This window comes from Dicentrarchus labrax, unplaced genomic scaffold, assembly GCF_905237075.1.
Source record: "Dicentrarchus labrax unplaced genomic scaffold, dlabrax2021, whole genome shotgun sequence".
Taxonomy (NCBI): domain Eukaryota; kingdom Metazoa; phylum Chordata; class Actinopteri; family Moronidae; genus Dicentrarchus; species Dicentrarchus labrax.
In genome coordinates, this window is record NW_026136711.1 from 15,746,760 (window position 1) to 15,774,403 (window position 27,644).

Below are 27,644 nucleotides of genomic sequence, written 5' to 3' on the forward strand. Positions count from 1 at the left end.
TAAATGTATTTGTAAAAGGTAGCCTATTATTTTATACAAAAACAAATGTCTTAGACCTTGTCAAACGTCAGAAATAATTGTGTACTGCTTGTAGGCAGCTACTGTTGTATGGAGAACAAAAAGCGGAATAATTTGCACAGCCGCGATCTGTATTCGCGTTACAATCTACACTAATCTACCTCTTGTTTTCAGACTGCAGCAGGAGTAAAGAATTGGCTGGAAGAGGGTATATGGGACCGGATGGGGCCCTCCTCTCTCTTTCCCTCTCCCCTTCGTATCTGTCGCCTTTACTGTGTTTACATTATAGACACACCCCTGACCTTCACCCAGGCCCCCTCCGCTGGCCCCACCACACACACACACACACACATATATCACCATTTACACCACATACCAGAGCTCTTAAGTGCACACAACCGTGAATGAACAAATGTCATTTAAATAGCCAAATAAGTGGGTCGAAAAAAAAACCCCAGATTCTATCTCGGTGAATGGCACAGAGTATCAGCAATATTTGCCCAGTGTGGTCGTGTAGTGGAGGGTTTTAATCGTCTATTTTTAGCATACTCGGCAATCTCTCATGCATTGCAAATGTATGGCAAGATCGCCATGCAGCGGAATTGCTTCCCAGCCTACCACTGTACTGCAGAGTAGACACACCCCTCCAATACGCACGCCTCACTGCACACATTTGCAAAGTGTCAAAGAAACAATGAAACAAAATGTATAAAATGGAAGATTAAGGACCAGACGGGGCTCATATTATTGTTTCCCCCGCGTGATATCGATGGGGATGGTGTTGTGGCTTATTTAAAATTAAAATATAGGGCTTAAAGCCCGTAGCCGCAAAACAAAGACGCTTCGGTTCAAGAGAGAGAAACACGACCTCAACGGGACGGTTTCCACCCATTGAGACACCACAGCGTGTCTAATGTTAGCCCGGTAATCCCCTCACCGGGTGTCCGCTGATTCACAGATCAGAGGCAAAACGATGTTGCCTTAAAGCTCACGCGGTCAAAGTTGTTTACCTCTTCGTTACCTCTGACGTCACGACACACCCCTGTTTGAGGGGGCGGGTCTCCGCCGTACGGGCACCGGAACCCACCAAACACAGCCGGGCTGGGCCGAAATGTCACCAATCAGCGCACGGGAGACGCGCCGAGCCCACATGTGATTGGTTACCGGAGGGGCTGGGGGGGAAATCCCTCTTTCCCGTAGAGGACCTGAAGAGGGGGCGGTGCATAACAAAAAGTAATGGCCATCTATTTGGGTCCTGAAGAAGGAGGGGTATTTCTCGTCGGACTACCGTAAGGTGTGATTGAGTTTTATTCATGTTAGCGCGTACGTTTGCCCGTCAGTGATACCGAGCTGCGCCTCAACCGGTTTTCCGTTGAACATCCGTTGGCCGCGGTTAACGGTTAACGGTTAACGAGCTGGCTGAACTTGGTGCCGCGTTTTAGGGTTAAAGCAGCCAGCTAGCCACGCTAACGTTAGCTAACTTACTACCAGCGCCGCGGTGTGAGCCAACGTCTGGAAGGGCGTACGAGTTTGACGTTTTCTCCCCAAGTCTCCTCACATTTCTGAGTTTAGTGCAACGCAGTCCTCTCCCTCCCTGTAGCTAACCCAACCAGGCAACAACATGGAGGGGACACACTTTGCACGAGCATGAAGGCGACGAGAAACGGCGACTAAAGAGGATTAAAAAGAAACTCGGTCTTGATGGGGAAAAGTTGAGCTGAGGTATGAAAATCGCATGCACAGGAGGAATGTTAAAGTCTTGACTTGAGTTAATGTGATTTCTGTTATTCAAGACCCCTGAAGAAACAGGTTTAGCACAGTTTTAAGTGTGTTGTTTAATCAACGTGTTTGCCTACCTACTTGCATTACTGCTGTGTGATGATTACCAGTGAGTGTGTATGTTGCTGTTGAATTCAGTGTTACATAAACAGAGCAACTGCAGGTCAGGTATAGGCCCACTCAGTAACTTGCGACATGCCATTTTGCTTTTGTATTGAACAGGATTAACAACTTGGGATAAACGGAAGAAAGGTTTCAAGTCTAACCTATTGTACAAGGGCATGCTAAAACCTCAGGTGAGACATTTTTATTCTGCTATTAAGTCATACTTTACAATGTGCACTCGTGTATTTTGATAGTCTGCTGTCTTGGAAATGATAAATCTATTCACGTGTAATGAAGACGTGCTTTGTGTTTGCTTTGAAGTTGCACATTTTTGCACAGATTTTCTGGGATTGATGCAGTCTCTTGATTTCACTAATATGATATTTTGGTTATTAGAAATACATTCACTCTTATCATACATGTCTAAAGATTTCTCTTAAGAATCAGGTAGTGAGTAATGCATGGGCTACTATCAATGCTGAAATGAATAAGACTGCAATACCAGTATATTGAAGTGCTAACATTTGCAGTTTCTAAATTGGACATATTAGTACTTTTAAAAACTTGGGTTAAATTAATATGACTTGTCAAGATGTGACCTAAATGAGTGACACTGCTGAAACCAAAGGACTTGGGCCAGACTCTATGTGGTGTGTAATGAAAGGACTGAAAAGGAATTTGTCAGTACAGTCAATAAGCTGTGTGTTTGTCCAAATGAGAACATTATATCATACAATTACAGGGTGAAAATTCATCCCATAAATTATAAATACTACATGCAATCAAAAGTAATGAAATAAAGGTTACATGCTTGATATTTAGTCACCTTTGAATAAACGTCAGTTGATTAACACATGGTGAAATAGTTACAAGCTTCAGTGATCTCAGCGCAGAATATAGCTTGTCATGTAACATAACAGTACAACAATTTATCCGAGCATGGAAGGAGCAAACACACAGTTGCTAGGTAGACTTTTCTTTATATTTCTACAATCATATTTTTTCACACCCTAACCACTAACTTCATAGTCATGGAGAACTGAGCTGCCGGCTGATAATGACAACATTAATTACATGAGCGTCTTGTCTTTCTTAAGTCTGAAATTTAAACAGCCTCCAGCTTTTTCTCTCTCGTCACTTAAAAGAAAATCTAATGGGACCAAATACAGCTCACAGCAAGAGGTATATATTCCAGCCTATTTTGCCAGTGAGCTTAGTGCTGTAATTCTCACACCTATCCATTTCTGTTTATGAAACTGTTTGACTCTTGAAAAATAGCTGGTAGGATGTTGTTTTTATATCAGCCTGTTTAAAAAAAAAAATAAAAATGTGGTTTCCCTTCTCAACAACTTACTGGACTTGAGATCAACGGTCACATATGTTCTGAATTTATATGAGGTGGAAATTTACAGTAGAACCTGTATTATTTGAGACAGAACGGGAAACACAAACCCAAATGAGGACCAAGAATGTTTCAGCTTTTGGCTCAATTTTCAATTAATTTGTCAGTAGGACTGAGCGCAGACCTGCGACGAGCTGGGCTCGGTTTGTGTCTTTATTGACTGTAACTGTAGCAGGTTGTCCATGGAGCTGTGAGCTGTGGTAATGGTACAGTCCAGTAAGTCCTGTACAGTGAAATACCCTGCCCCTCCCCCCGTTCGTGACTACAGTAATTGGTCGCTTCCTCTCACATGTAACCCTATAGGAAGAAAGAGGCTGCTGTACTTAACTGTATAGACCCACTTGTATGTACTCTGCATGCGTGCTGTTTGCCATATATGTTCAGTTGCCTTTCAGACTAATGAAGTGTTAACTTCCCCCTAATGTCTTTGGGTCCTGAATTACCTCCTGTGGTTGATGGTTTCTAGGCCAAACGCATCACACAGGTAATATTTGTTGTATAGGGAGTGCAAGTCACGCAGAAAGAATTCTTCTTGGAAAGCAAAATAGATGTCACTATTTGATATCTAGGTGGATGTACAGTATAAGTGGATTACAGATGAAATTGTATTATTTTCACTATTCAAAAGTTGACTTTTTTCTAGAAATATAAATACAATTTGTTATATTTTACATTTTCTAAGAGAAGAGTTTCCTGAAAGAGAGACAGGATTTTATGGAGGTTATATAACGTTGACTTTGACTTTAAAGTTGACAACGTTGCCTAAGTGTATTTGCACCCACCTCACCCACATGTCTGTTGTCTGTCCAGTTCTGTCCAGTTGGCTTTCTGCGTGCACAACTCCGTGTGCTTGAGAATGTGCATTCTCTGTCAAATTCAGCATATACATAAACAGGACTTTTGGTGTGTGTTTGAGTGGGCCTCTCCCTGCCTCGTCTCTTTCCCCTCTCCAGAGTCCAGCAAGGGGCCCAGCATAAGGGGGCAGGCTGCCGTCACTGCCTCTCTCTCCCCTTGCAGGCCAGCACTGGGGCCTGTGCAGGGGGGGGAGTGGTGCAGAGACCATAGGGGTTGGACACGGGACATGAGACCCCCCACCCCTTCCACCCCAGTTTAGCCCATCCTGTGTGGGGCACAGGTCACCTTGTCATGTGCTATTACTGCTGCCGTAACATGCTCCCTGTGATCGTAGGAAAACAGTATGAGATAGACCCATAGAGAGAGAGAGAGAGAGAGAGAGAGAGAGGCGAAGGGACAGGACTGGACTAGTCTGCTCAGCCAGTTGTTTAGCTGAATTACAGACTCAGTTTTCTACTTTAGTGTTGTAAGGTCCACATTGTCTCTTTTTGTCCATTGTTGTCTTTCCTCTATCTGTTCTCCCCATGTATTGTTTTTTGTTTTAGTTTTTTCTGAGGAAATTTCTAAACGCCAAGCAGATTTGAATTAAACTTCCTCTGTCACCAATCCCAGATCATGTTTTCTTTTAATGGTACTTGTTTTCTTCACGACCATCTTCCTCCTCCTTCTAAGTTTCCCTTTTTCACCCTCTTTTTTTTTTTTTTACTGTTATTGTTGGGCCTAGATCTACTTCTATGTGTGAATCACAAGCCCATGTAGACCCTGCTCTCTCTGCAGCCCGGGTCATTCCAGATCTGATTTGTTTTATGTCTCTTCTGTACTCGTAGTGACCCAGCCCGAGGTATGCAGTAAAACACATCGCCTTATGTTTTCTCCCTTCTCCCTCCAACCCTCTCCACAACGCCTCCCTGTCTTTTCTCTTTCCCCTCTCTCTCTCTCTCTCTTTCCTCCTTTAAATCTTTCTCCCACTCTCTCACTGTCTTTTTTCCCTTTAAGAGAAACTTTTGGCAGCATGGAACAATTTCAGAACCATTTGTGGGATTGCGTCATGTGATGTAAATGCAGGATGCTCATTGGACTGTCAGAGGGCCTCCTTCTCCCACTCAGGCGTTCCACAGCAATCCCTCTTTCTTCCAGTGCTGTTATAGGTCTGGATGTGATTCCGACTCTGACTCTTATGTGTTGGGATGTGGTCGGTAAGCTCATTGCTGACATTCTTGGGACGTGATGCCAGAGGTTTTTTATTTCCCGCTTTCCTTTCTCTCTTCTGCATGTCTGTGTGCAGTTAAAATGATCCCTCCTTGAAATGCTGTCTGGATCCTCCTCTTTACCCACTTTGTTATATCTTCCCCTGTCCTCACTCATATTTCATTTCATCACCCAGGCGCTAATGGCACCACTTAATTAGGTTTGTTAGTCAGTGGGTGTTGGTGGAGGGTAGGTTTTTATAATCACTTGATATCGACTTTGATGAAAGTTAATCTAACATCTGGGCTGCGGTCCAAATCTTTTTCACAGCTGAGGTCTCACTTATGTCTTTTCTGTAAGTAACAGGGCACCTGACAAGGAAAACCAATGGCCACTTTCCTGTTTAGTAATCACATACTTAGACAATGGTGCAGCTGGAAATGAAATGGCGAGTAGAACAGAAGGAAACAAGCTACCTTGAGTGGTATTGGACTCCTGCCATGGTCCACCTTGGCACATATACCGCAGTTACTGTAGATACAGTAACTGCAGCAGTAATGCACAGATTCCTGATTTGCTATGTTCTAAGGACTACGCTCACCGTACAACATCATCAGCACGACGTGCTACAATTTCTCATATTAGCGCTTAACAAGTCTCTTCTCTCTGTTCCTCAGGTTTACACCATCTGTAGTCGTGACTTAATTTTGCATTGATTGACATCTAGTGTCAACTAATTAGAAGGTGCACATTAGAGGTATCCATTTGGGACACTGGGATGCAGATGGTGCAAACAACTAACACTGATAAATGTGGTGCTGGTTGTGTCGTCGTTTTTTGGGGATATTATGCAAAAATTGGTTGGATATTCCTTCAACTCCACCACCAGTTAGAAATTTGCCAGGTGTTCATTAATAAATATTTAATCACTGGACTTTTTATGAAGTGTGTAGGTTATGCTCAGATTATTAAAGATATTTTGTTATAAGACAAGTGAAGTGTTTTTTCTGACATATTGATCTTAATTCAGTCCAGACCACCAAAAGCATTTTGCCATTTATCTTTAAAATTGATGACCTATCAACCGTTGAGCATTAAGACTTCTTCAGACAGTTTAAATCCAACCAGGGACTGGTTCTACCAGCAGTCCCTGGATTATGAGACACATGCATGTCATTTCAGCCATGATGTGAATAAATCAAAGGAGGAAAAGATGAGTCATTGCTCCACTGCATGCTAAGTAGCACTTGTTCTCCCTCTGCTAGTTTGTTGGGTAAAAAGAAGAGGAAACTCCCTAGCCTCCCCTCCAGCTACACCACCAAAATTGGGGTAATGTCTTTATTTTGCAGCTTTCACCACCCAGTTAAAATGACAAGCTAGAGTCAGTTTGCGGTACTGTGCATAATTACAGCAGGCCTCATCTCTTGCTCATCGGCCACTGCCGCTGTGTCAGACTCTCAAACTTCCAGTACACACTGCCTTTCTTTCTCTTTATCACTTGATTTGTCAGAGTTCATCAATTCATTCTTACATATAGGTTGTTCAGTTGCAAAGCGGAGGTGCAATCAGTGCAAATGGTTTATATTTTACACGTGATCAATTCGATCTCTTATCTGTAAAGAATTGTCATATTGTCAACACTTTGACTAGAGCTGAAATGATTAGTCAGTGAAGTAATCATCAGATCAATCTATTATAAAAATCATTAGGACCATGTTGGCTTTAGTCCAGCCTCCAAAAACAGAATAACTGTCCTGGTCTTCAATCGTATTACTCGTTGGTTGAGCAGTGGGGTGTGGCGACTGTCACATGTGGTATTAGTCTATCAATCCTGTGCCTTGAGCCTAAAAGTCTAAGGCTGAAAGAGACTTGCATTAACATGAAATATAACAATACCAGTCTATTTCATACATACAATTTAGCTGACCAGCCAACGGATTTTTCATTGCCACATGGACACTTGTACACACACACACACACACACGTACACACACACACACACACACACACACACACACAAACAACACAAAACCGAAATCAACTCCTTGGTTTTAAAAATGGGAGTGAAGCAACATCAACTAAAATAATCGTACTATAAATGTGATTCCAACATGAATAGCAAGTTGCTTTTTCCCCTGATACTTCTCAAGATGAGTAGCTGTCAGAGAGAGACATTTATTTATATTTAGCCAGTAATTGAAGTGGCTTATGACTGTATATTTTTAGCCATCTTTCTAAATCACAAAAACTCTAAACCACAGGCTGTTTGTGTTGATTGCTTCTGGCCTCTGCTGTGTGTACGCTCCTCGTCACTATTTCCCTCTCATATCCGCAACAGCCAGCAGGGTATACTTTGTGACACAGAAAGTCACTGTGACAAAGAGGTCACCCCTCCCCTACTCACTGTATCTATGTATATATTCCTGTCTGTTTTTACTCCATCTCTCCAGCGTCCCCTCCACCCAGCCTCCTTCTCTCATGCATCCCTCTCTCCAGCACTACTGTCGCTGCTCAGTGCTGTGGGCAGGCCCTTCCTCTCTCTGACTGCAAACAGCCATTCAGATGGCAATAGATGAGAACTTATCTGAACGATCCCTCCTTATGTGTAGTGGACACATAAGGAGAGTAAAAATGTACCTACCATGGTGATACTAAAGAACATGGTGAGAAGGTTTCAGAAGCCAGAGGAAATGGTGCTGCTGTAAAACAGTTGCATGTTAAACTTGCATTCATGTATGTGGTTCAAATATGTACAAACCTGTGAGATCACTCCTGCTTTGAGGGACAGAAAGCACGTTAAATGTACACCCAAGGGAATGAGAAATTCTAAGTATTTTACATAAACAAATGTTGCAGCCATACCGCTCAGAAAGAAGTTGTTCGTGTTTAAGAGATTTGTCTCCTTCAGCTCGTGTAAGCTTATTCCTACTCATACTAGTCATGTGGCTGAGATGAGCTACCTTAATTACCCTCTGTAGCTCTCCACTGCATATGAAATACACCCACCTTTCACAGTCATTCATTGAGTAATGTCTATTTTAAATACTTATAGCTTTTTCACACAGATATTTGGTATGTCTCAATCAATGGCATCTATTATTAGTAGCATCATGTTAAAGTAAAAAAAATGATATACAGTATAACTTCAAACCACCCCCTTGAACTTTATCTCTACACTTTCGCTTAATGTGTTTTTTTAATAGAAGTAAAACAAAAGTGGATTCTCAATAAAAGATAATGTGCATATAATTGTGATGATATATCTGTAATGAAGACTAAATATCTGAGAATAGAAGTAGTGTAGAAATGCAAGTAATTCCAGAAACTTAGGTCAGATGTCCAGTTTCTTAGTGGGTTTTTTTGTGCGTGTGCGACACTTGATAAGCTGTTGGGAGGGAAATGTGCAGTTTGAAAAAATGTTTTGACATTCATCTCCAAAGAAGCAGCAATCTACTGTTTTTATCACATTGAAATAATTAGCAAATATAATTAAGTTTTCTTTTCTTAATTAAGAACCCACTCTCTCTCGTATCTCACTCTTTTAGAGTTGTCAGAAAGTTGGACATATTGTTTAAACAGTTATTACATTGCAAGAAGTTCCCATCCCAAGTCCTAATTATATTACTAGTTAAAACCAGTGCTTGTTTGCATTGTGAATAAATGCGGTATACATCATGCTGTCTGGGAGCTTGTGTCACCAGTCAGCAGTGTTCAGTCAGACCATTGGAAAGTATCACCTCGGGAGCAGAGGATTATGTATGGTAAACAAAAGGCCACAAAATAAAGGTTAAAACCAATTTATTAAATATCATTTTTATGTGATATACTAGATGATATGTTTTTAGTCTTAAGATACGAACTTGCTCATAAACCGTGACAGACTAATGTGTGGCTTTAAGGTCATATACCAAAAATTACTTTTGTCTTGTTTCCCTAGTTTCAGTTTGTTTATTAAATCTGTTTATTTTTTTCCAATGTAAAGTCCTAGCCCGACATTCTGTTTTATGTCAAACCAATGAAAATAAATGAGGTCTTGAAACCATTATACAGGACCTTTAAAGTACAACTCTATCTTATTTCCAGGTTTTCTCATGCTTTCATGAAGTTGTGAAATACAATTTTTTATTTTTCTACTTTTGTTGTTGCCATTTTTCAGAGTAGGTAGAACTAAAATTTTATTGTTATAATTGCTAATAATACAGGTTTTCTTCCTTTCGTTAAGTTACCAAAGCTGGTGGAAGTTTCTTGCTTTGGTTTACAAGTTGGCTTGACCGAAATGTAAGAAAACATAACCTAATAAATGCTTCACACGTTACACGTGTTTGGAGAAGAAAATGTTGAAAAAGTAAATCTGATGACCCAGAATAGTGAAACATCCAGAGAAACATCTCAAACACCTTTCGCAGTATAGTCCATTTTTCACTGTCTCTCTGTATGCTCTGTGTGTTCTTAACATCATATTTCTGCCAAATATACGCCACTCCTGTTTGCAGGGAACAACAAATCTGTTCACCACCTGAGAAAGTTTTACTTCCAACTGTTTGGAGTTCAACAGTCGTTAGCTCCAAAAGTTTCTGGACTCCAAGATGTTAAACTAATTCAGTCAGTGGCAAAGCATAATGTCCCTCCTGCTGCAATGCACAATTCAAAACACATGGCAGTGATTGTGTAATTGGTAAAATAGTTACAATCTGAATAGATGCTTATCAAATGTTGTAATTATACATATCAGCGTCTATTAGCTAGCCGTCACAGTGTTACTGTTTTATCCTTAGGCTTTATGCCAGTGTAACACATGAAGCATGAGTAATATTTCGCATTATTACTGCAATGGCAGATCTGATTGATGCTGCTGAATGCCGTACACACAAATATGTATATCACTCAAGAGTGGGGCATTCAGCAGGAGCCTAAAGCTGAAAACCTGTTCCCTGGCTCTGCGTGTCTGAGACTGGAATGAGTACTGATCTGGTCTAATAACCTGATGCATTATTTAGCAGTCTCTCAATACTGCTGTGCATTTAGTGTAATGGCCTGTCATGGCTGAATGCAATCACAGAGGACTGACTTCACTGATCAGTTGATGATATAGTAAGGTATAAGCGTGTTTTGCCTATTGGTTCACAGTGAGTGATGAGTGTGAATGCCTGGTGGGATTAGTTTGCCCACATGCAGTAGAACAGATTTTGTGTTTTACAAAAGGCTTTGCCATTTATACTGGTCAGGGTTACATTATATTACACAATAGCAAATAAGATTTTGTAGCTGTTCTGTTAGACCTGCCAAAAGGACCAATTATATGTTTAAACCACTGCGGTCTTTTTCTGTTGTGTCATAGATGTACGTTGTCGATAATGTGTCACTGCTCCAAACATCAACAGGACTTCAGAAGGTCTCTTTTATCACATTTATACTGTCCTTCATCACATATTACCGTATTTTTGTGTTTATGGGCCAGCTCATACAACAACTCACAATACAAAGCTACTTAACTAATACTTTTTAACAGACATCCCAATTGAGGCTGGGAGCGTAGGTTGCACCAACACAAGGGAGTTTCCATACCCTCACTGCAGGAGGCTGCGAGATTCCATAATGTCCTGGCTGATTCTGAAAACTCATCTTAAATTGACAAATCGTGTCATCGAGTAGCTGACAGAAATTGTATTTTCCCATGAAATCAGTGTTATTAGAGAACCATGACAGCGTTTGATAAATCCCAATAGACATGACATGAACTAATAGGGTAAACACAGGTGTTACCAATTATACAAATTAAGCTTATGTTCCATTTAGTGTAACAGAGCCTTTATGGTGAGCCAACATGCACAACAGCAGCACCCTCACTCTGATCTGAGTAGAACGGCACCTTATTTAGTATCATTGGTAACACTTGTGTTTACCCTGTTTCATGTCAAAATGGCTGCTGTGAAAAAGGTCTATTTTAGAACCATATTTTTATGCTAAATATTCAGTTTAAGTGTGTCTCCATTCGTTTTTGGTGCTTTCATAAAAACGACAAATAGCCGCAGGGTCTTGGCCAGCAGGGTTACTCGCATTATTTAGGCTACGTGATGTGTGAGAGTGTGACCTGTGCCAATTCATATTACATCACCTGTTATCGTATAGTAAATAGCCTGGAGGCCTTATCTTGATGTGTGTCCATGGATAAACCCACTGTCATGGAGACATTACATTTGTCTAATATGATTGATGGTAGTGCAGCTTTCATTGCCTGGTATGTCCTTCTGAGGGACCTTTGACTCAACACGTGTGAGAGAGTTGGTGGAAGAAAGAAAGTTACTATGAGACAAGTGAAGAAAGTCACTGGAGGCTAGTTGGTTATCTAACAAAACAAAACAATGCTCATAGAAACTTTGACCCTGTTACTATGCAGTGACAGTAAATGTACAATGAGTGCAAATGAATTGTTTTGTCAGTCTTAACAGTGTAGATTTAACCCACATGTTAATCTGAGAATTTACTACTCTCCTTTGAGTTTACTTTACATCAGCTGTTGCAGTTTTTTACATGGTTATGCACCGATTTCGCACCAATACGACTATGCAGATACTCAGAAAGCTGCTTTCTTAAACAAATAGCTTTCAAAACTAAATATTAAATAATATTTAAGTTGAATATTCTTGATAAATAATTTAACATATACATTGTCAACCAATTCTAGTTGCCATTGCTGAAGCTGCTTCTTTTCTCCTACTCTGTGCTGCATGTCACAATATTTGTAAATGACAGTGCACCCTGCTAGATAAACTTTGCAGTGACACCAATATATAACTACAAGCATTTGTTTCTGTATTATATACTGGAAAAAACAGTTTATGCCCATACGATACTGATACGTCTATGATGAGGCAATATCCCAGTATCGTCAGCTGATATATCAGTTGGTCTCTGTTTCTCTGTGATCTGTTGTATATCTGAATTCAGTTCAACCTGCCTGCCGAATTCCCTCCACAAATACTTGCAGTGTATTTGCTACTACTTCCAGTTGTGTGTATATATCTACTGTTTCACTCAACTGTAACAGTCGTTGTATCAGATGTTCCTGGTTGGAGCATGTGGTGCTATGATACAAGACATCAGCATACAGTAGAAGCTCGAGTCACTGCTGTCCATGATGCCTGCAGCAGTAAAGCAATGACTAGATCCTCTGTTTCCTTTCTTCTTTTGACCCTTTGTTGTAATAAGGACTACATGTCCTGTTAATGGAAGTGGTCAGAAACAGACTTTGGTTTAAAGGCACACTGTTCAAATTCAAAGTTGTACTAAGTAGAAAAACAACAGAAATAAGAACACAGTTGTTGCATTTACAGGAGTATGAGACTTTTGGTAGGACCTTTTTTTTTTAACATTAGACATGATTGATAGAGTGATCTGTCAAAACATTTTCAATTATTCAGCTGGGCCGTTACCTCATTGGCTGTTGATTTGTGAGTTTGTTGAGGTTTGTATTGGTTTAGTTTCCCTTCCCTTCCCTCCACTCCTTCGCCCCTCCATCTCCTTCCATCATTTGCTTCGCTTTCACTCTGCAGTGGAAGCAAAGAAAAGAATAAGAAAGGAGCTTTGTGAAAAGGACAGTGATTGTTTGTTTATGAGGATGCTAGCCTTGCGGTGACATGCCTTTTCTTTATGGATACTCTGAGCACTATGTAATCAAATGTAACCCAGATCCAGCATTTTGGAGGGGAACAAGGGGTTTTTCCACTTGATTCATATGGCTCCGGTTCCTTTCCCCAAGACAAAAACACTGGAGTTGAGTTCACCTCCAAAGGGTAGACTGGGGACTGGGATTTGTCCCTGAAGGAAGGGACACTGTTTGGTTGGTATGGAGACAGGTGGAAAGACATCTACTTCGTGTAGGGTTTTTTCAGCAACTTTGTAATAAAAAAAACAACAGTTGAAAATATTATATTATAACATAATGATGGAATGGTTAATTATCAGAAATTTAAAATTAGTTTTATTATTTTGTTGTCACCTATCTTGTGAACAGATTATAACTTATTAATTAATTATTACTTAAATATTCTTAAATTTACTTCAGATGTTAGAAGTTGGCAGCCGGATTCTTGTTTTTTACTGTCTTTCTTGTTTTGTGCTGATTGATTATAAAGTTATTGAGCAAGGTTGTGTAACCAGGAGCTGATTTCATCTGTCCTTTTTCTGTCTCTTATTTTTCTTTCTCCATCTGTCCTCTCTTTGTTTAGTAATGGAATCCACGGTTGTGAGTACGTCCACTCTGGCCCCTGATGAGTTCGACAGGAATGTGCCGCGGATCTGCGGCGTGTGTGGTGACAAAGCCACCGGCTTCCACTTCAACGCCATGACCTGTGAGGGCTGCAAGGGTTTTTTCAGGTACATAAATACATATGTGAGGTCATAGATACGCCATCATAATGTACACACACTAAAAAGGCCTTGTGTAGCACAATAGCTTATATCATACTGCTGAAAACAAGAAGATGAATATTCACCAAGTAATTGACACATGTATACATTAGCATACAAACACAGGTCTGAACTTGCATATATAAAGGCCACCTACACACACAGACACTCACACATTAAACGTAATTGCCACCCAGAGTTGCACAAGAACACACACCGAACACACACCAAACCACTGACAACATTCGAGTTCACACTAAGGCCCAGCAGCAGGTAGAGAATACAAATGAGCTCGGTCCTATAGTTAATGCCTTGGCTGCTGCCTGCTCATTGATACACACACAAGTTTCCAATTTAACAAAAGACAAAACTAGAGCAAGTTTGTGAGCTTGTGTGTGTTTGATGTATCTGCCCGTTTGCGTCTGTTCCTTTCGGCGGAGAGGATGAAAAAGACGGATGTTTTGATAATCTCCTTCCTTGTCTCTCAGCTGGCCCTTGTTTGAACTCTCACCAAGAATGCATTTCTGTGTGTTTTTACTCACATCTGTGTATAATTGTACATACATACATGTCCATCACTGTCTAAATCATTTTGGTTTGCGTCACCATTTGGCAAGACTTGTCTTTTACCCCTGGATTCTTTGGCACTCGTCCATATTTATGCTGTTTTACTCAGTCCCAGGCTTCAAGGGCAAAAATATTTATCCAGTTCTGCTATGATTATTTGAGCAAAACACGTTGAAAGGTGCCACAGGGCTATTTAAGTTGAATTCAGTTTGTTTGCACAGAGTTCCATTATCAACATAGTTACATATGTATTCAGATACACACGTAGAGCCTTAACTAAATTCTTAATAACGTCAATGAATTCTTTGGAAAAAAATTGTTTATGATCTGATATATCTGTGTATTTTAGCAGACTGTTAAATGTATACAATTTATTTAGGCGCAGTATGAAGCGCAAGGCTGCCTTCACGTGTCCCTTTAACGGCAGTTGCACCATCACCAAGGACAACAGGCGCCACTGCCAGGCATGCCGGCTCAAACGCTGTGTGGACATTGGCATGATGAAAGAGTGTAAGTATGAAAGGTGACCCATATGTCTTCAGGGCAACACTTTACACTGTGTGATTTACTGCTTTCATTTAAATAGTGGAGTTATTTGGGTTTTGCAGGATGATCCCAGTTTGTTATAAATAATTAAATGAATTGCTATAAATTGGTAGAATAGGATAATTGGTTGCCCAACACTGTTAAATATGGATCAGAACTATATCCTGGACTCGTCTAAGGCTGCCATCCCATGTAAATAAATAAATAATATAATCTACTGAATGTAAATTACATTAAATCTATTTTTCTTTCTTTTTTTTTTGGATGAATAGTAAAATTTACACAACTGATGTTTGCAGTTTTGGGGGCCTACTGTCTGTCTTGTATATATTATGTAATATTTGGACTGGGGTCAAGTATCTCTGGGTCTTTGCCCCCATTAGAGGGTTTACATATTCTGTTTGAACTAGCGGAGCCTCCCCACATTGTATACAGTAAGTATACTCCATCTGAAGTTTAAACACCTGCTGTTATGTACAATCTAGTGAGGCCTCTTCTTTCCACATAGTCTTGTTTATTTTCATGGTCTGTAAATAGCAGGTACATTTCCTTATTGTTTTCTCCTGATATCCGTATATTGTCCACAGGCCTCTTTTTAAGCAAAGGCCTCTGATTTCCAGCTGAATGTTCTCTCCACAGAGTGTTTCTGGGAATACCACAAGAGTGGTGGCACAGACACTGCGATTTACTGTACGTGAACAGGAGCCAGTGGCATTGCCGTTGCAAAAACAGCAGCGTGTTGTTGATACCCAGCTCTCTCTCTCTCTCTCTCTCTCTCTCTCTCTCTCTCTCTCTCTCTCTCCCTGTCTCTCTCTCTCTGTGAGCTAATTCAGTGGCTAGAACAACAAGGAGCGAACAGAACAAAGACAATGCATTCACTTGTTCAGTGCAGCAGGGGTCTCCATATGGACCCGTCCCCTCCCATTCTCTTCCGCAAGAGAATAACAACCCCCCCCAACCCCAACACTACATTGACATAGCTGTCATCACAATTTAAAACACAAGTAAATACTGGAAAGCTTTAAAAGTTGTGTACCTTGTTATCTGAAACTCATTGTTCCCTACTTGTTGCCCCGCTTTTACTCTGCTTTAGCTTATGTAAAGACTGTATTCTCCATGCTTGTTTTTTCTAAAGTTTATTTTTCCTCTGTGCACGCCTGTGTGTATAATTCTAACCCTCTTTGTCTCTTTATACTTGCACCCTCAGTCATTCTGACAGATGAGGAAGTGCAGAGAAAGAAGGACCTGATTCAACGGAGGAAGGACGAGGAAGCACAGCGTGAAGCGGAGAGGGAGGCGCGGCGGCCCCGGCTTACTGACGAACAGAGTCAGGTCATTGCCACGCTGGTGGAGGCGCACCACAAAACATATGACGACTCCTACTCTGACTTCTGCCGCTTCAGGGTTTGTGTCTTAATACAGTAAATCTCATCAACAGTTATTCTTACTATAATATCATCATTTTGCAGTCAGATTTCATACATCAAAAACACAGGTTTCATGTGAAGGAATACAGCTGATATTGTTATGATAGGGTTAAGATTGACCACTCTGTTAGACCAGTAGAAACAATTATGCTGCTTTAGATAACAATATTGATTTTACTTTAAAATTAGTACAGCAATCTTTGCATTAACCTCGCAGCATTTCAATGTTCCTTAGGTCAAAATGTGTTTCTGCTTTAGCTTTACTCAAGTTTTATATTGTTTACACAGAAATTTCACACCCAGTGGTCCATTTCTTCTCGGAAACTCAAACACCTCTGTCCTGACATAGATCTAACCTGTAGTGTTCTGTCCATTCTGTAACAGATTTCCATCCCCACAAAACACACACAAACCCATACTCAAGTCCAGTAATTAAATCCCAGTTTTTCAGCCGATACTCAACAAAACAGCATATTCTGTATTTGTGGATGACAATCAGAATTATAACCTCTAATTGGTCGGCTGTATTTAAAAGAAGAGTGTGAAGTGAGATGTATTTGTGTACTGCATAAATGTAAAAGATTATCCTCGCCATCAATAATTTCCACTTCCACTCCGGCTTATCTTTTTGTTTTTTATTTTTGGTGACGTGACTTTAAGAATCCACCAGGGTCTTTATATGTGCCCTTTTCTCCTGTCTAGCCTCCTGTGCGTGAGGGCCCAGTGACGCGAAGCGCCAGTAGAGCTGCCTCTCTCCACTCTCTGTCTGATGCCTCCTCTGACTCCTTCAGTCACTCTCCAGGTAATAGACACACTCTGAAGACTTCACTTGAAATCGAGTGAAAACAGTGACTAGGGACTAAACTAGTGACCCTTTAGTAGGAATCCTCTAGAAACAAATCCTATATTGAAGCAAGGAAGAATAAGGTTTGTCACCTCACTATAATTATAACTGACTTATGAAAGAAACAACATAACTTTTAATAGAAAGTGAAACCATCTCAATCAGCAGGCATGTTTTGACAAAAATATCAAAAGAGTTCATATTTGACTTAAGACGGGTATTTTTTCCAGGTCAGCTGTTTGCATGTTGGCTTATATAATCTGTTACGCTGCTTTACTGAGAATTCAGTGGAAATTCTGTGAACAATTCTCCCCAGACACCTGACTCCTACTAGTAAACATCAGTTCATTAATGTATCCGTCACTAATGGAGTGAACACAGCGAGGAACATGGTCACGTGGCCTACCGCCAACACTCAGCGGAGACAAATGACTCAAAACAACCCCAGCTAGCATGTTGTCATAGCTGTCATCTAAGCTTTCATCTCACGCCTACTGACCTGACACTCAGATGATCATTTCCATCAACAAGCCCTCTCTATTCCATGATTTCTCTCGGTTTTCCCAGGACAGTGTGTGTCTATTCATGGAGGAATAGTGTGGCATTGTCGTTCTGCTTTTGACCATTTTTCTCCCTTCTTTTCTGCTTTCTTCTTCTCTTTCCTCTTCTTGCATCTTCTTGTTCTGTTGTCTTCACTGCAGAGTCTGTAGACACCAAAATGAACTTCAACAACCTGCTGATGATGTACCATGAGCAGGGCAGCAGCCCTGACTCCAGCGAGGAGGAGGGCTCCAGCTTCTCCATGCTGCCCCACCTGGCTGATCTGGTCTCCTATAGCATCCAGAAGGTTATTGGCTTTGCCAAGATGATCCCTGGGTTCAGGTATGTGTGTGAGTGTAGAGAACATTTTGTCTGTCATAGTTTTGACTCTGTCACTCTGCATTAGTTGTTAACAACTGATGCTAGCCTGAAACCAAACATGCCTTATCTGGAGAATTTGACTCCTATGCATATGGGCTTGCAAAAAATGTTGTCTTATCAAATTCACAATGACCAATGTAAGATGGCAAGAAAAAAATTTTGTTAGCAGAAATAATTATTTTATAATAATTACATTTATTTGGCCTATATATAGATGTTCAGTACATATTTTCTGAGCTTCAAAGTCCAAGGACTTTCTATTCATCTGATTTTCTGTTTGTATATATAATAGACATGCTTATGAAACCAAATACTGAAGTCTGGTAAAATCTTTGCCTAAACAGAAGTGTATGACCAGAATTTTAAGAACTCCTCCTCATGTATTGTTTATTTACATGTCTCTGAGTGACTTTTTACCTAAATGTGTGTTGAAGACTTTGTACACCTACTTGTTTTTCTGCCCGATTAGTCGATATTGTGCCACAGTAATGACTGTCGTCTAAAGGCCGTATATAGACTGTATATTACAGATAGCTGAAACACTGTGGAAAATCTTTTATGTTGTGTTGTTCCTTCACTGGACGAGGTTATACATTTGCCACGGTCATGTTCTTAGTGTGAGGTTCAGCTCTTTGACTATGTTAGTAGGTGATTGCCTAACCTCAGAGCAACACTTTAGTACTGAGCAGTCACCCGTCTGTCTGTCATGTGCACCCTCAGGTTTTCTATCTGACATTTTTTAAAGAGCACGTGATAGACAGGAACTGTTAGAGGAAGGAATGTCTGTTGTTAAAAAGTCTTATATGGTATAAGGGTGATTCGTAAATAGAAGTGAAGGAGAATACAATATCTTAACCTTGGAGATTGAATAGAGTAAATAGATTATTATGAGGCTTTAAAGGCACATTATTTTACTGTAAAGTCGAGGCCTTTTCATTGTTTCTTCCCTACCTTCCACACATGGCAACTGTTGCCTTTTAGCGAACGTGTTTGTCTGTCAGTGTGTTGACATGCTCAGTGTCTCGAGGGTCACCCCAAAGTCAAGGCTAAAACGAGTTGGGGCCTGTATTTCCTGAAAGTTGTCGTTCCCACTGGCGGCGAGTGATGGACGTGGTCGGATTACCTTTGGAATGTTTGTCCACTTATGATCTGCTGCCTAAGCCCTGAATAACACTCCTAGCACAGACCTACCCTAAAGATCTGCAGGTTTCAGCTCATGTCTACTGCAGGCTCAGTAGCTTCATTTTATAAACATTTAAACTCATTTCATAACATTACTGATGTAGGATTTTAGTGTGACTTGTTTATAAAATGTGTTTTCCATACACAGGGACCCATCACAGCAGGAGGAAATAAAACAATGTTTATTTTTCTTCCTGCACAGCATATATCTGATAAACTTTGAAGACTTTGACTGACCTCGAACACGTAGTCAGTAAACCATTGATAAGCAAAATCCTTTGAAGTGAATTATACAACTAACGCACGCATAAACATGCAGAATGGGCAGGTACTTGGTTTGAACTTAGTGGTTTACCTGTTGCTGTTTCAGTTTCCTGTAAAATTAAACACGACATGATCAACACTACATGATTACTGTTGTTTGAGAACGATTAGATTATTATTATCATTATTATTTGATAGCTCACTATTTGTAGTTCACTAACTTAGTAGGTGATATCTTTCTCTGCAGGGAGCTGACTGCAGAGGACCAGATTGCTCTGCTCAAGTCCAGCGCCATCGAGGTGATCATGCTGCGCTCAAATCAGAGCTTCAACTTGGAAGACATGTCCTGGAGCTGTGGTGGGCCTGACTTTAAATACCAGATCAGTGATGTCACCAAAGGTCAGTTTAAGCACTGTCACGTGTACAGTTTGACTGCTGTGAAGACAAGCTAGTGTTTAGAGTTATGTATATGAATGCTTGTAAACTAATTTTACTCGGCTGGTAGCTGAAGAAAAGAAGTGTATGTTACACATTAACACTACTCAGAGCTTGAAGGAAGCAGCCCTGTGTTAAAGAGGTGACTGGATCATTAGTGTGGGAGTACAGATAAGGTTATTGGCAGCAGCGTGTGCACACACCCATAGGAAAAGGATGCTAAAGCACGTTTTTCTGAGAAACCAGTCTTACATATCCAGAGAAGCCCCTGTGGGCATGGCTTTCATTTGCCTTTCAAACAAGACCCCTCTCTCTGGGATCAGCGAAAGAATGTCACTCCTGACCTGTTCACCACACAAAACAACCACTGTCTGGACCAGGAGAAGCAGCTCTGTTGTGCTTCTCTTCTTAAAATAACCATGAATAGTTGACATGAACATGACTGGAATACAGATGTGTTTTCTCATGCAGTAATCAATAGTATACAAGTTTTAGATCAAGACAAATAAAAAAGTTTTTAAAATACATGCTGCCCCCTGTTTCTCAGTGGTTGATCATTGGAAAGATTTTATGTAACAGGCAGTTACTGCTGTGTATCATTAAAAATGTCCAATTCACTACCTTCATTTGTTTAGTAAAAACATTTTTTCCAGGAAAAACTTCTTCTTCAAACCCTTTTTTAAAAAGCAAATCTTTAAAATGCATCAGTGTTTAATATTGTCTCAACACAAACACTTGTACAAGACCAGTGCCTAATTAAAATGCAGTACAGAAGTAAGTTATTATTCAATTAGAACAAATTACAAAGATTAATAATCTCAAAAAGCATTTGGCGCACATATTCCATGCTACAGGCAGAATTTCATCAATGCTCAGACAGTATTGAGGTTCAATACACAGCCCCAGCGTGAGAAATAGCGTATACACTCATCCGAATTCAAATTTGCTGATGAAATAAATTCTCAGCCTTTAGTTTTTAGTAAAAAACAAACCTGAGAACGCACGGCATGCAAAGAAAACCGTCTCCAGAGATGATTCCAACATGCAGAATGAAATATTAATTAGTAAGAGGGATGGTAACGTTCCCAAGGGTCATTTCTTGTGTGGTTTAGTATGGAGCTGGTTCTAATGATGTTTCGTCCTCTATAGCGGGCCACACTCTGGAGCTGTTGGAGCCGCTGGTGAAGTTCCAGGTGGGCTTGAAGAAGCTCAACCTGCAAGAGGAGGAACATGTGCTGCTGATGGCCATCTGCTTGCTTTCTCCAGGTACCGTAGGTCTGATTGTGTGGAGGAGGGAACATATAGAGGTCATCATATATTCTTCACGAGTGATGTTACGTGCATCTTTTTTTCCAACAGACAATATGTTCATTATAGTGTTTATGTGGCAAAAGATCAACTTAAACATTTTAATTAGAGTTCATTTGAAGGATTGTTTTTATCTGATAAACAACATGAATCACATTTAGGTGCAGGTCTAAGCTACTTGAAGGGGTTTCGTGTCTCTCATGTATCTCTCTGTATCTTTCTGAACACAGATTCACGTGTGTGGTATGCATTTGCAGAAGATACAGTGCATACATTATACATGTACAGTTATGCAAGCAAGCAAGCATGTGTGATTAAGTAGATATTTGCATTCCTTTGTGTATGTGAGGCACCTCATTAACAATGCAGAGATGTGCTCTCCCTGATCTAAAATTAGCAAGCCACCTGACCAGAACGGTAGAAATACAAACATAAAGATTATACAATTTTATGTTAATTTACAGTTGGACTTGTATATTATAATATTATTTCAAAATCAACCTAAACACAAACTTTCAAATCCTCAGTTTTCCAGTAACATTTCCATTTTAACAGTTAATTTCTGCCACTTTTTAGCTTGTGTGACAGCCATTAATATCGTAAGACCTAATCTCCTCTCCTGCAGATCGCCCAGGTGTGCAGGATCACGCACGGATCGAAATCCTCCAAGACCGACTGTCAGAAACCCTGCAGGCCTACATTCAGCTTCACCACCCAGGGGGACGGCTGCTTTATGCCAAGATGATCCAGAAGCTGGCCGACCTGCGCAGCCTCAACGAGGAGCACTCCAAACAGTACCGCTCGCTCTCCTTCCAGCCGGAGCACAGCATGCAGCTCACCCCGCTGGTGTTGGAGGTGTTCGGCAGCGAAGTCTCCTAGAGGCTGCCTCTGAAACCTCAGCGGTAGAGAGGAAGCTGGAGACAAGAGCCCTGGGTGTAAAAATGGAGGGAGAGAGCTATGGATGTGCTGGATGGACTAAATGGAGGTGTGGAGTATGAAGCACGTGGAAGAGAGAAAGTGGTGTGTGTGTATGTCTGTGTCTGCGTGCATGTGTTGGGTGTGTGGTTTCATGTTTGTCTCGTCAAAAGAAGTCTATCTCGGTTTAAAGGCCAAGGTTGTGTGGATAGCAAGCAGATATTAAGAGAGACAGTTAACAAGGAAACTTCATATAATACAAATTAAACTATACACACAGTACAACTTCTGCCTATATACAGTGTTTTGTCTGTATTTAAATCAACAAACAGCTGCTTCAAATGCCTGGACATTTTGTGTGTGTACGTGACGTGCACACACCAACACAACAAGCATACTCAGTTATTCATTTAGCCATTCAGTTGAGCTACCTCTTGGTTTTACTGGGGTTGTTTTATATTTACATCACCTATGTGAAACAGTAACCTATACACAGAACAATTTAGATACAGTACGGATGACAGTGCAAAAGCAGTGCCTGCACATTACTTAGAATTTTTGATGTTTCAGAAATCCTTTATTTTGGTTTTTCATCTGCTTCTCTCCAAGGCAAAACGTGTGTATATGACTGTGTATACAAATCAAACACATGCCTTTCACCTTTCACCAAAGGTATGGTCAACTACTTTCTCAAAAAGCTTCCAATACCTAAAAATAACCTTGCTGCTCCATGGCTCAGTTCACGCATGCAGGCGCTCGACATGCTAGCAAGTTGTCTGCCTCACAGCCTATGAAGGAAAATGTCATTGTTTAGGATTACTGCGGAGTCCAGAACATAGTCTGTAATTTTAGTGAGGTTTTGATAGGACTTTGGGGTGCCTGGTTTTGAGGTGAGAATTAGCCACTAAATGTGTTAGCTACTTTTTACACTGCTAACTGTCAATCACGCCAAGCCTGCATTATGGCTTGTCACTCTATTTTAAAATTGTTTTTTCTTTCTCCTTTTCTTTCGTTTAATTGTTTATTTCCCTGTAAATAGTTAATTACTACCACATGTATCCTAAGCACTGTTATACCACCTTTTACTCAAGCCTATGTATTGATATACAGTATCTATATTATCACAGATTTTAAAGGGCTAAGATGCCAAATCTAACTGGAATAGTAACTCGAGGCCAAAGCAAGGGGCCTAGACATGGATGTAATTTCAACGGATGCGTTTTGTTTTATACGTCATTTCACCTTTAAAAACAATTCCATGAATTGTTCCTCCTCAGTAAACCGTGAGCTCGGTGGGCGGAGAGCTTGGGAAGCTGCTTCAGACCTCCACAGATATCACACCCCTTTCATTTCTGGGGGAAGTGGATTTTCTAGAATGTCTGAGGGCCTGGTTGCAGTGGTGCGCACCTCTACATCCAGGCCCTCCTGTTTGATGATGTATGCTGCGCAGCCCTCTAGTGGCTGCATTGTGTAAATACCAGGTATATATATAATATGTCCTCCGCTGTACATAGGGCTACATAGATATTTCTCAAGGCTAATTTTTTCAGAAATATATATGCAAACACAATATTGACCCTTTTTTGTTTTTGATTCATTATCACTACGTCTGAGACACTATGCTCTTTGTTTTGACTTTGATCATGTTATATGGTAAGAATGAGTTAGAATTGGCTTAAACAGGGATTGCTTGTATATTTGACTCAGTCAAATTATTTGTTTAATGGTGGGTTGATGTATTCGCCTAATTCCCAAGGTTCATTTTCAGACAGAGGACAAGCTAAACATACCGTGCTGCTCTCTAATATAAGCCATATAGATCACCAAGCTAGATATGCACCTGATACATTACAGTACATCGAAATGACTCCAGAGCCATGGATATTCTCATTATATAATCTCTTAAACTCATATGCTATTCATCCATGGCTTTTGGAAGATAAGCTTCTTTATGATAGGAACTCATATGCCTTCTCTCTGCTGTCATCTTTGGCTTATGCTTCATCAGACAGCATCTAATGGCTTATAAACCAAACTACCAAGAGAATTTAAATGCTTAGGTTTAGAGGCCAGTAATGTATGGCGTGCTGCATGTGGGATTATGGTTAAAAAAATATATACAGTAATTATATATATATATATATATATATATATATATATATATATATATATATATATATATATATATGAGAAGACATGTCTTTTTAAATTCAAGACAGTTCCCCAAAGAAGTCAAATATCTATCAAGTTCAGATGATCTCACTAAAGGCAACTTGGCTTAAAGGAAATAATTTACAGAGAAGATACAAAAGTCTCGAAGTTTGTTTTTGTCTTCTAATTTCGGCGTGACAGAAGATATCTATTAAAATGGTTCCTGTGATCGGCCATATGGGCCTCCTATGTCAGACCAAGAGCCTCCTTCATCTCAGCAGACCAGAGTTACTCTGTGATCTTAGAGGAAGATGGTGAGAGAGAGAGAGAGAGAGAGAGCATATGTTTGTTGTTGTGCTGCTTTAATTTGTTCAACCCACATGGGGTTTTCTTTAACCTACCATAGGATTTTAAGTCCATTCTCCATCACTGTGGCTTTATTCCAACTCGTCCTCAGTCACTGTGACACCCTGAAAGCTGACAGTCGGGGATGGACATGTAGATGATGCATAGCACAGATCGTTAAATCGTTTTTGGATGTTTCCATATTCACGTAATCGTAATAAGTTTGGTTTTCTTCACGAAAATCATTGGGATTATTTAGTGTATATAAATATATATAAATAAATATAATTCCATGTGTCCCACAAATCTCCCTGCTGTGATTGAACTTCACAGAGTTGAGGCTCGAGTGTCTTTAGGCAGTACCACTCATATGTATAGTATGTCAGTTTGATGAGCGGTATGATGTGCTTGGTTACTGAACACTGACTTTTGAAGTTTTGAAAAGTCTCCATGTTGATTTTTCTCTGAATACATACTTCTGTATGTAGATATGGGTTTGATTTTGTTCTATTTTGTGTTTGAGATAGAGATGCAGTGTTGATTTGTGTATGTTTAATACAGTGGGAGGTTTGGTGAACATGTAAGTGCCACGGGAAGAGTTCCCTCCACACACAAACAGGGTAAAAGAGGAGTTGCTCTTGGGGATTTTGAAAACTGAACAGGAAGAGTCTTGAGGATGTATCATGAAACGAAGTAGATTTTGGTCAGTACCGCATAGAGTCGGGGAGATTACCTTACTTTAGGTTTTATCATAAGGAGGGAACCCCCTGTTAGCCTTTTATGTTTGAATATATGACTAAATGTTGTTTTTAGGACCATTATCCCATTCAATTCCCCTCCCAACATCCTGTACATAACATGCAAATACAGTTAGATCTGAATATGGTGCATCCCCAGAGTTTCCTGTTTGGTTTTTACCACGGTAGGCTGCTCAGAATCCGTAAGTTTTTAACTCTGCATTGTGGTTGTTAAAATACTGGAACTTGAAAACTATACGTAAACGGAAATCTCCCACAAATTAGATGGATTCATCTTTGGTGAGATTTCCCTCAATATTGGCAACATAACACGTTAACAATGCCTGCAATATACAACTTATGGTACACTATCACCAGCAAGCTTTACAGAATTTCATGTTAGTAAACATTTCTGAAGTTTTTTGTATAACTGTTACCATTACAAATCCTGTCTGTAAAAACATGTATGGTATCATTCATAGAAAACAGTTGGCCATCTCCCATGCAAAGTCTTTATTTTTTATTTTTTTGTTCTTCCCATTAGGACAGGGATTGTAATGGAATCAACTTAATGTAGTTCTTACAAAAAGGAGTGTCCACATGGATGTACACCATAATCTACCTAAAAAACCTACCTCTTTTAGCTCAGATTTTGCTTTAGCATTAAGCATTTGCCTCTGTTTTTACTTTTGTAATATTTGTATTCATGTTGGTATTTATTGCTGTCTAATGAGTCATACTTCAATGATTACCTCAGAGATATCTCACAGATTTGGGAGAGTCCAGCTAATGAAGTCATTCATAGTTCATAGTTTGTTTTGTTGGTTTTTTTTTGTACATTTTTTTTCTTCTCAGACTTAGCATTGCCTTTTTTTTTTTTACGCACAAAATACCAGGAGTGTTTTTAATATAGTGCCTGCACTCTGACCAACAGGGCTCAGACTGGCGAGAGTGAGGCTGCATTTATCCCCCAAAAAATCCTTCTCTGTATCTTTGTCCTTTTGCTCTATCCTTTGGGATATCTCGGTAATTTTCAGCAGCAGATGCAATTAATCTTGTTGCCTGTGTTGCTGATATCTTCCTCATCCTTGTAGTTCTGAAGGGCAAACTGAAGGGGGGGAACTTTAACGGAGTGAATGCAGTTGTAAAAGAAGGAACAACCTGAAAGACTTTGTGGCAGGAGGAGAAACAAGAGGTGTGTTTGTGCTCCGCTTGGTACTGTTAGCATGGTCTTTGCTCTGTAGTACACCATCCTTACCATGTCCCTCTTATTTGCCATTTCCTCCATACCCTCTCTGTGTCTTCACCTCTCCTTCTGTCCTAAAGTCTGCTCCCGCACCTTCATCATTCCCTGACGATGTTTGGTCTAAGAAGGGGAATTAGGAGAAGTGAAATCCTCAGTATCCATGCAATGCTGCTTTTTAATTCAAGCATCACCAAGTCGTGTGTTATCGACACTACATAATGCAGGCATCGTCCAAAATGTTGGCCCCTCATTGGGGCGACATTTGCCTCATTGGAAGACCGTGTCTTTTGAAATGAACGCAACTTAGTGGTGCTTATTGGAAGAAAAAAAAAATTCCTTTTGGATTCTATTATCATATTAACAGAGCAACTACTCACTTTGGTGAATTTAAACCAAGTTTTTTTGTATTCATGTCAAACTGCTTCAGGTAAACACTGAATGAAATAAGAGAGTTTTTATTGATCAGTGAATACTGAGGAACAATGTTGCCATGGTCACATCTACCCTGAGCTGTGTGCCATAGTATGACCCTTTTAATGCAGGGGAGGGTGTTAATGAAGCTGGCTTCAGATGTTCCCCAGCTTAATATGAGTGAGAAGGTTGTCCGAGTATTAGATTGGCCTCTTTCTTAGTGAGAGTACAGCCATGTGTATTGATCTTTTATAAGGAGTAAATTTGAATTTGGCATTGAATTCTCACCCTGCATTGTGAACCCAAATCATGCCACATTCAATTAAAATGCCTGAACCAACAAAAGCACTTAATGTAATGTTTGTAACACATGCATACTGATGAATCTACTTGCCATAAACTGCCTGTGTAGGTCAGCATGATATGGCTCCAATTATCAAAAAAGTCACTTAAATTCTAATGTAATTGCAATTTATCTTTTTGTCTCTTTTTTTTCAAAGATCTTCTTTTTCTATTATAAATTGGTGTTTATGTAATGTTATTTTTGTCAGATGTTTTGCAAATCAAAAATAAACAGTTGTACATAGAA

General features: G+C 40.1%; 1 protein-coding gene across 1 annotated transcript; it reads left to right on the top strand.

Moving 5' to 3' along the window:
- On the top strand, nucleotides 1-27,644 carry LOC127372201 (vitamin D3 receptor B). The gene is made up of 10 exons (XM_051415689.1): nucleotides 1-1,740; nucleotides 2,020-2,093; nucleotides 13,576-13,723; nucleotides 14,703-14,833; nucleotides 16,077-16,273; nucleotides 16,999-17,098; nucleotides 17,842-18,022; nucleotides 19,755-19,906; nucleotides 21,092-21,208; nucleotides 21,876-27,644. Exons 3-10 carry the CDS (start codon nucleotides 13,578-13,580, stop codon nucleotides 22,127-22,129), a joined length of 1,278 nt encoding a protein of 425 aa, XP_051271649.1. The 5' UTR covers nucleotides 1-1,740; nucleotides 2,020-2,093; nucleotides 13,576-13,577; the 3' UTR covers nucleotides 22,130-27,644.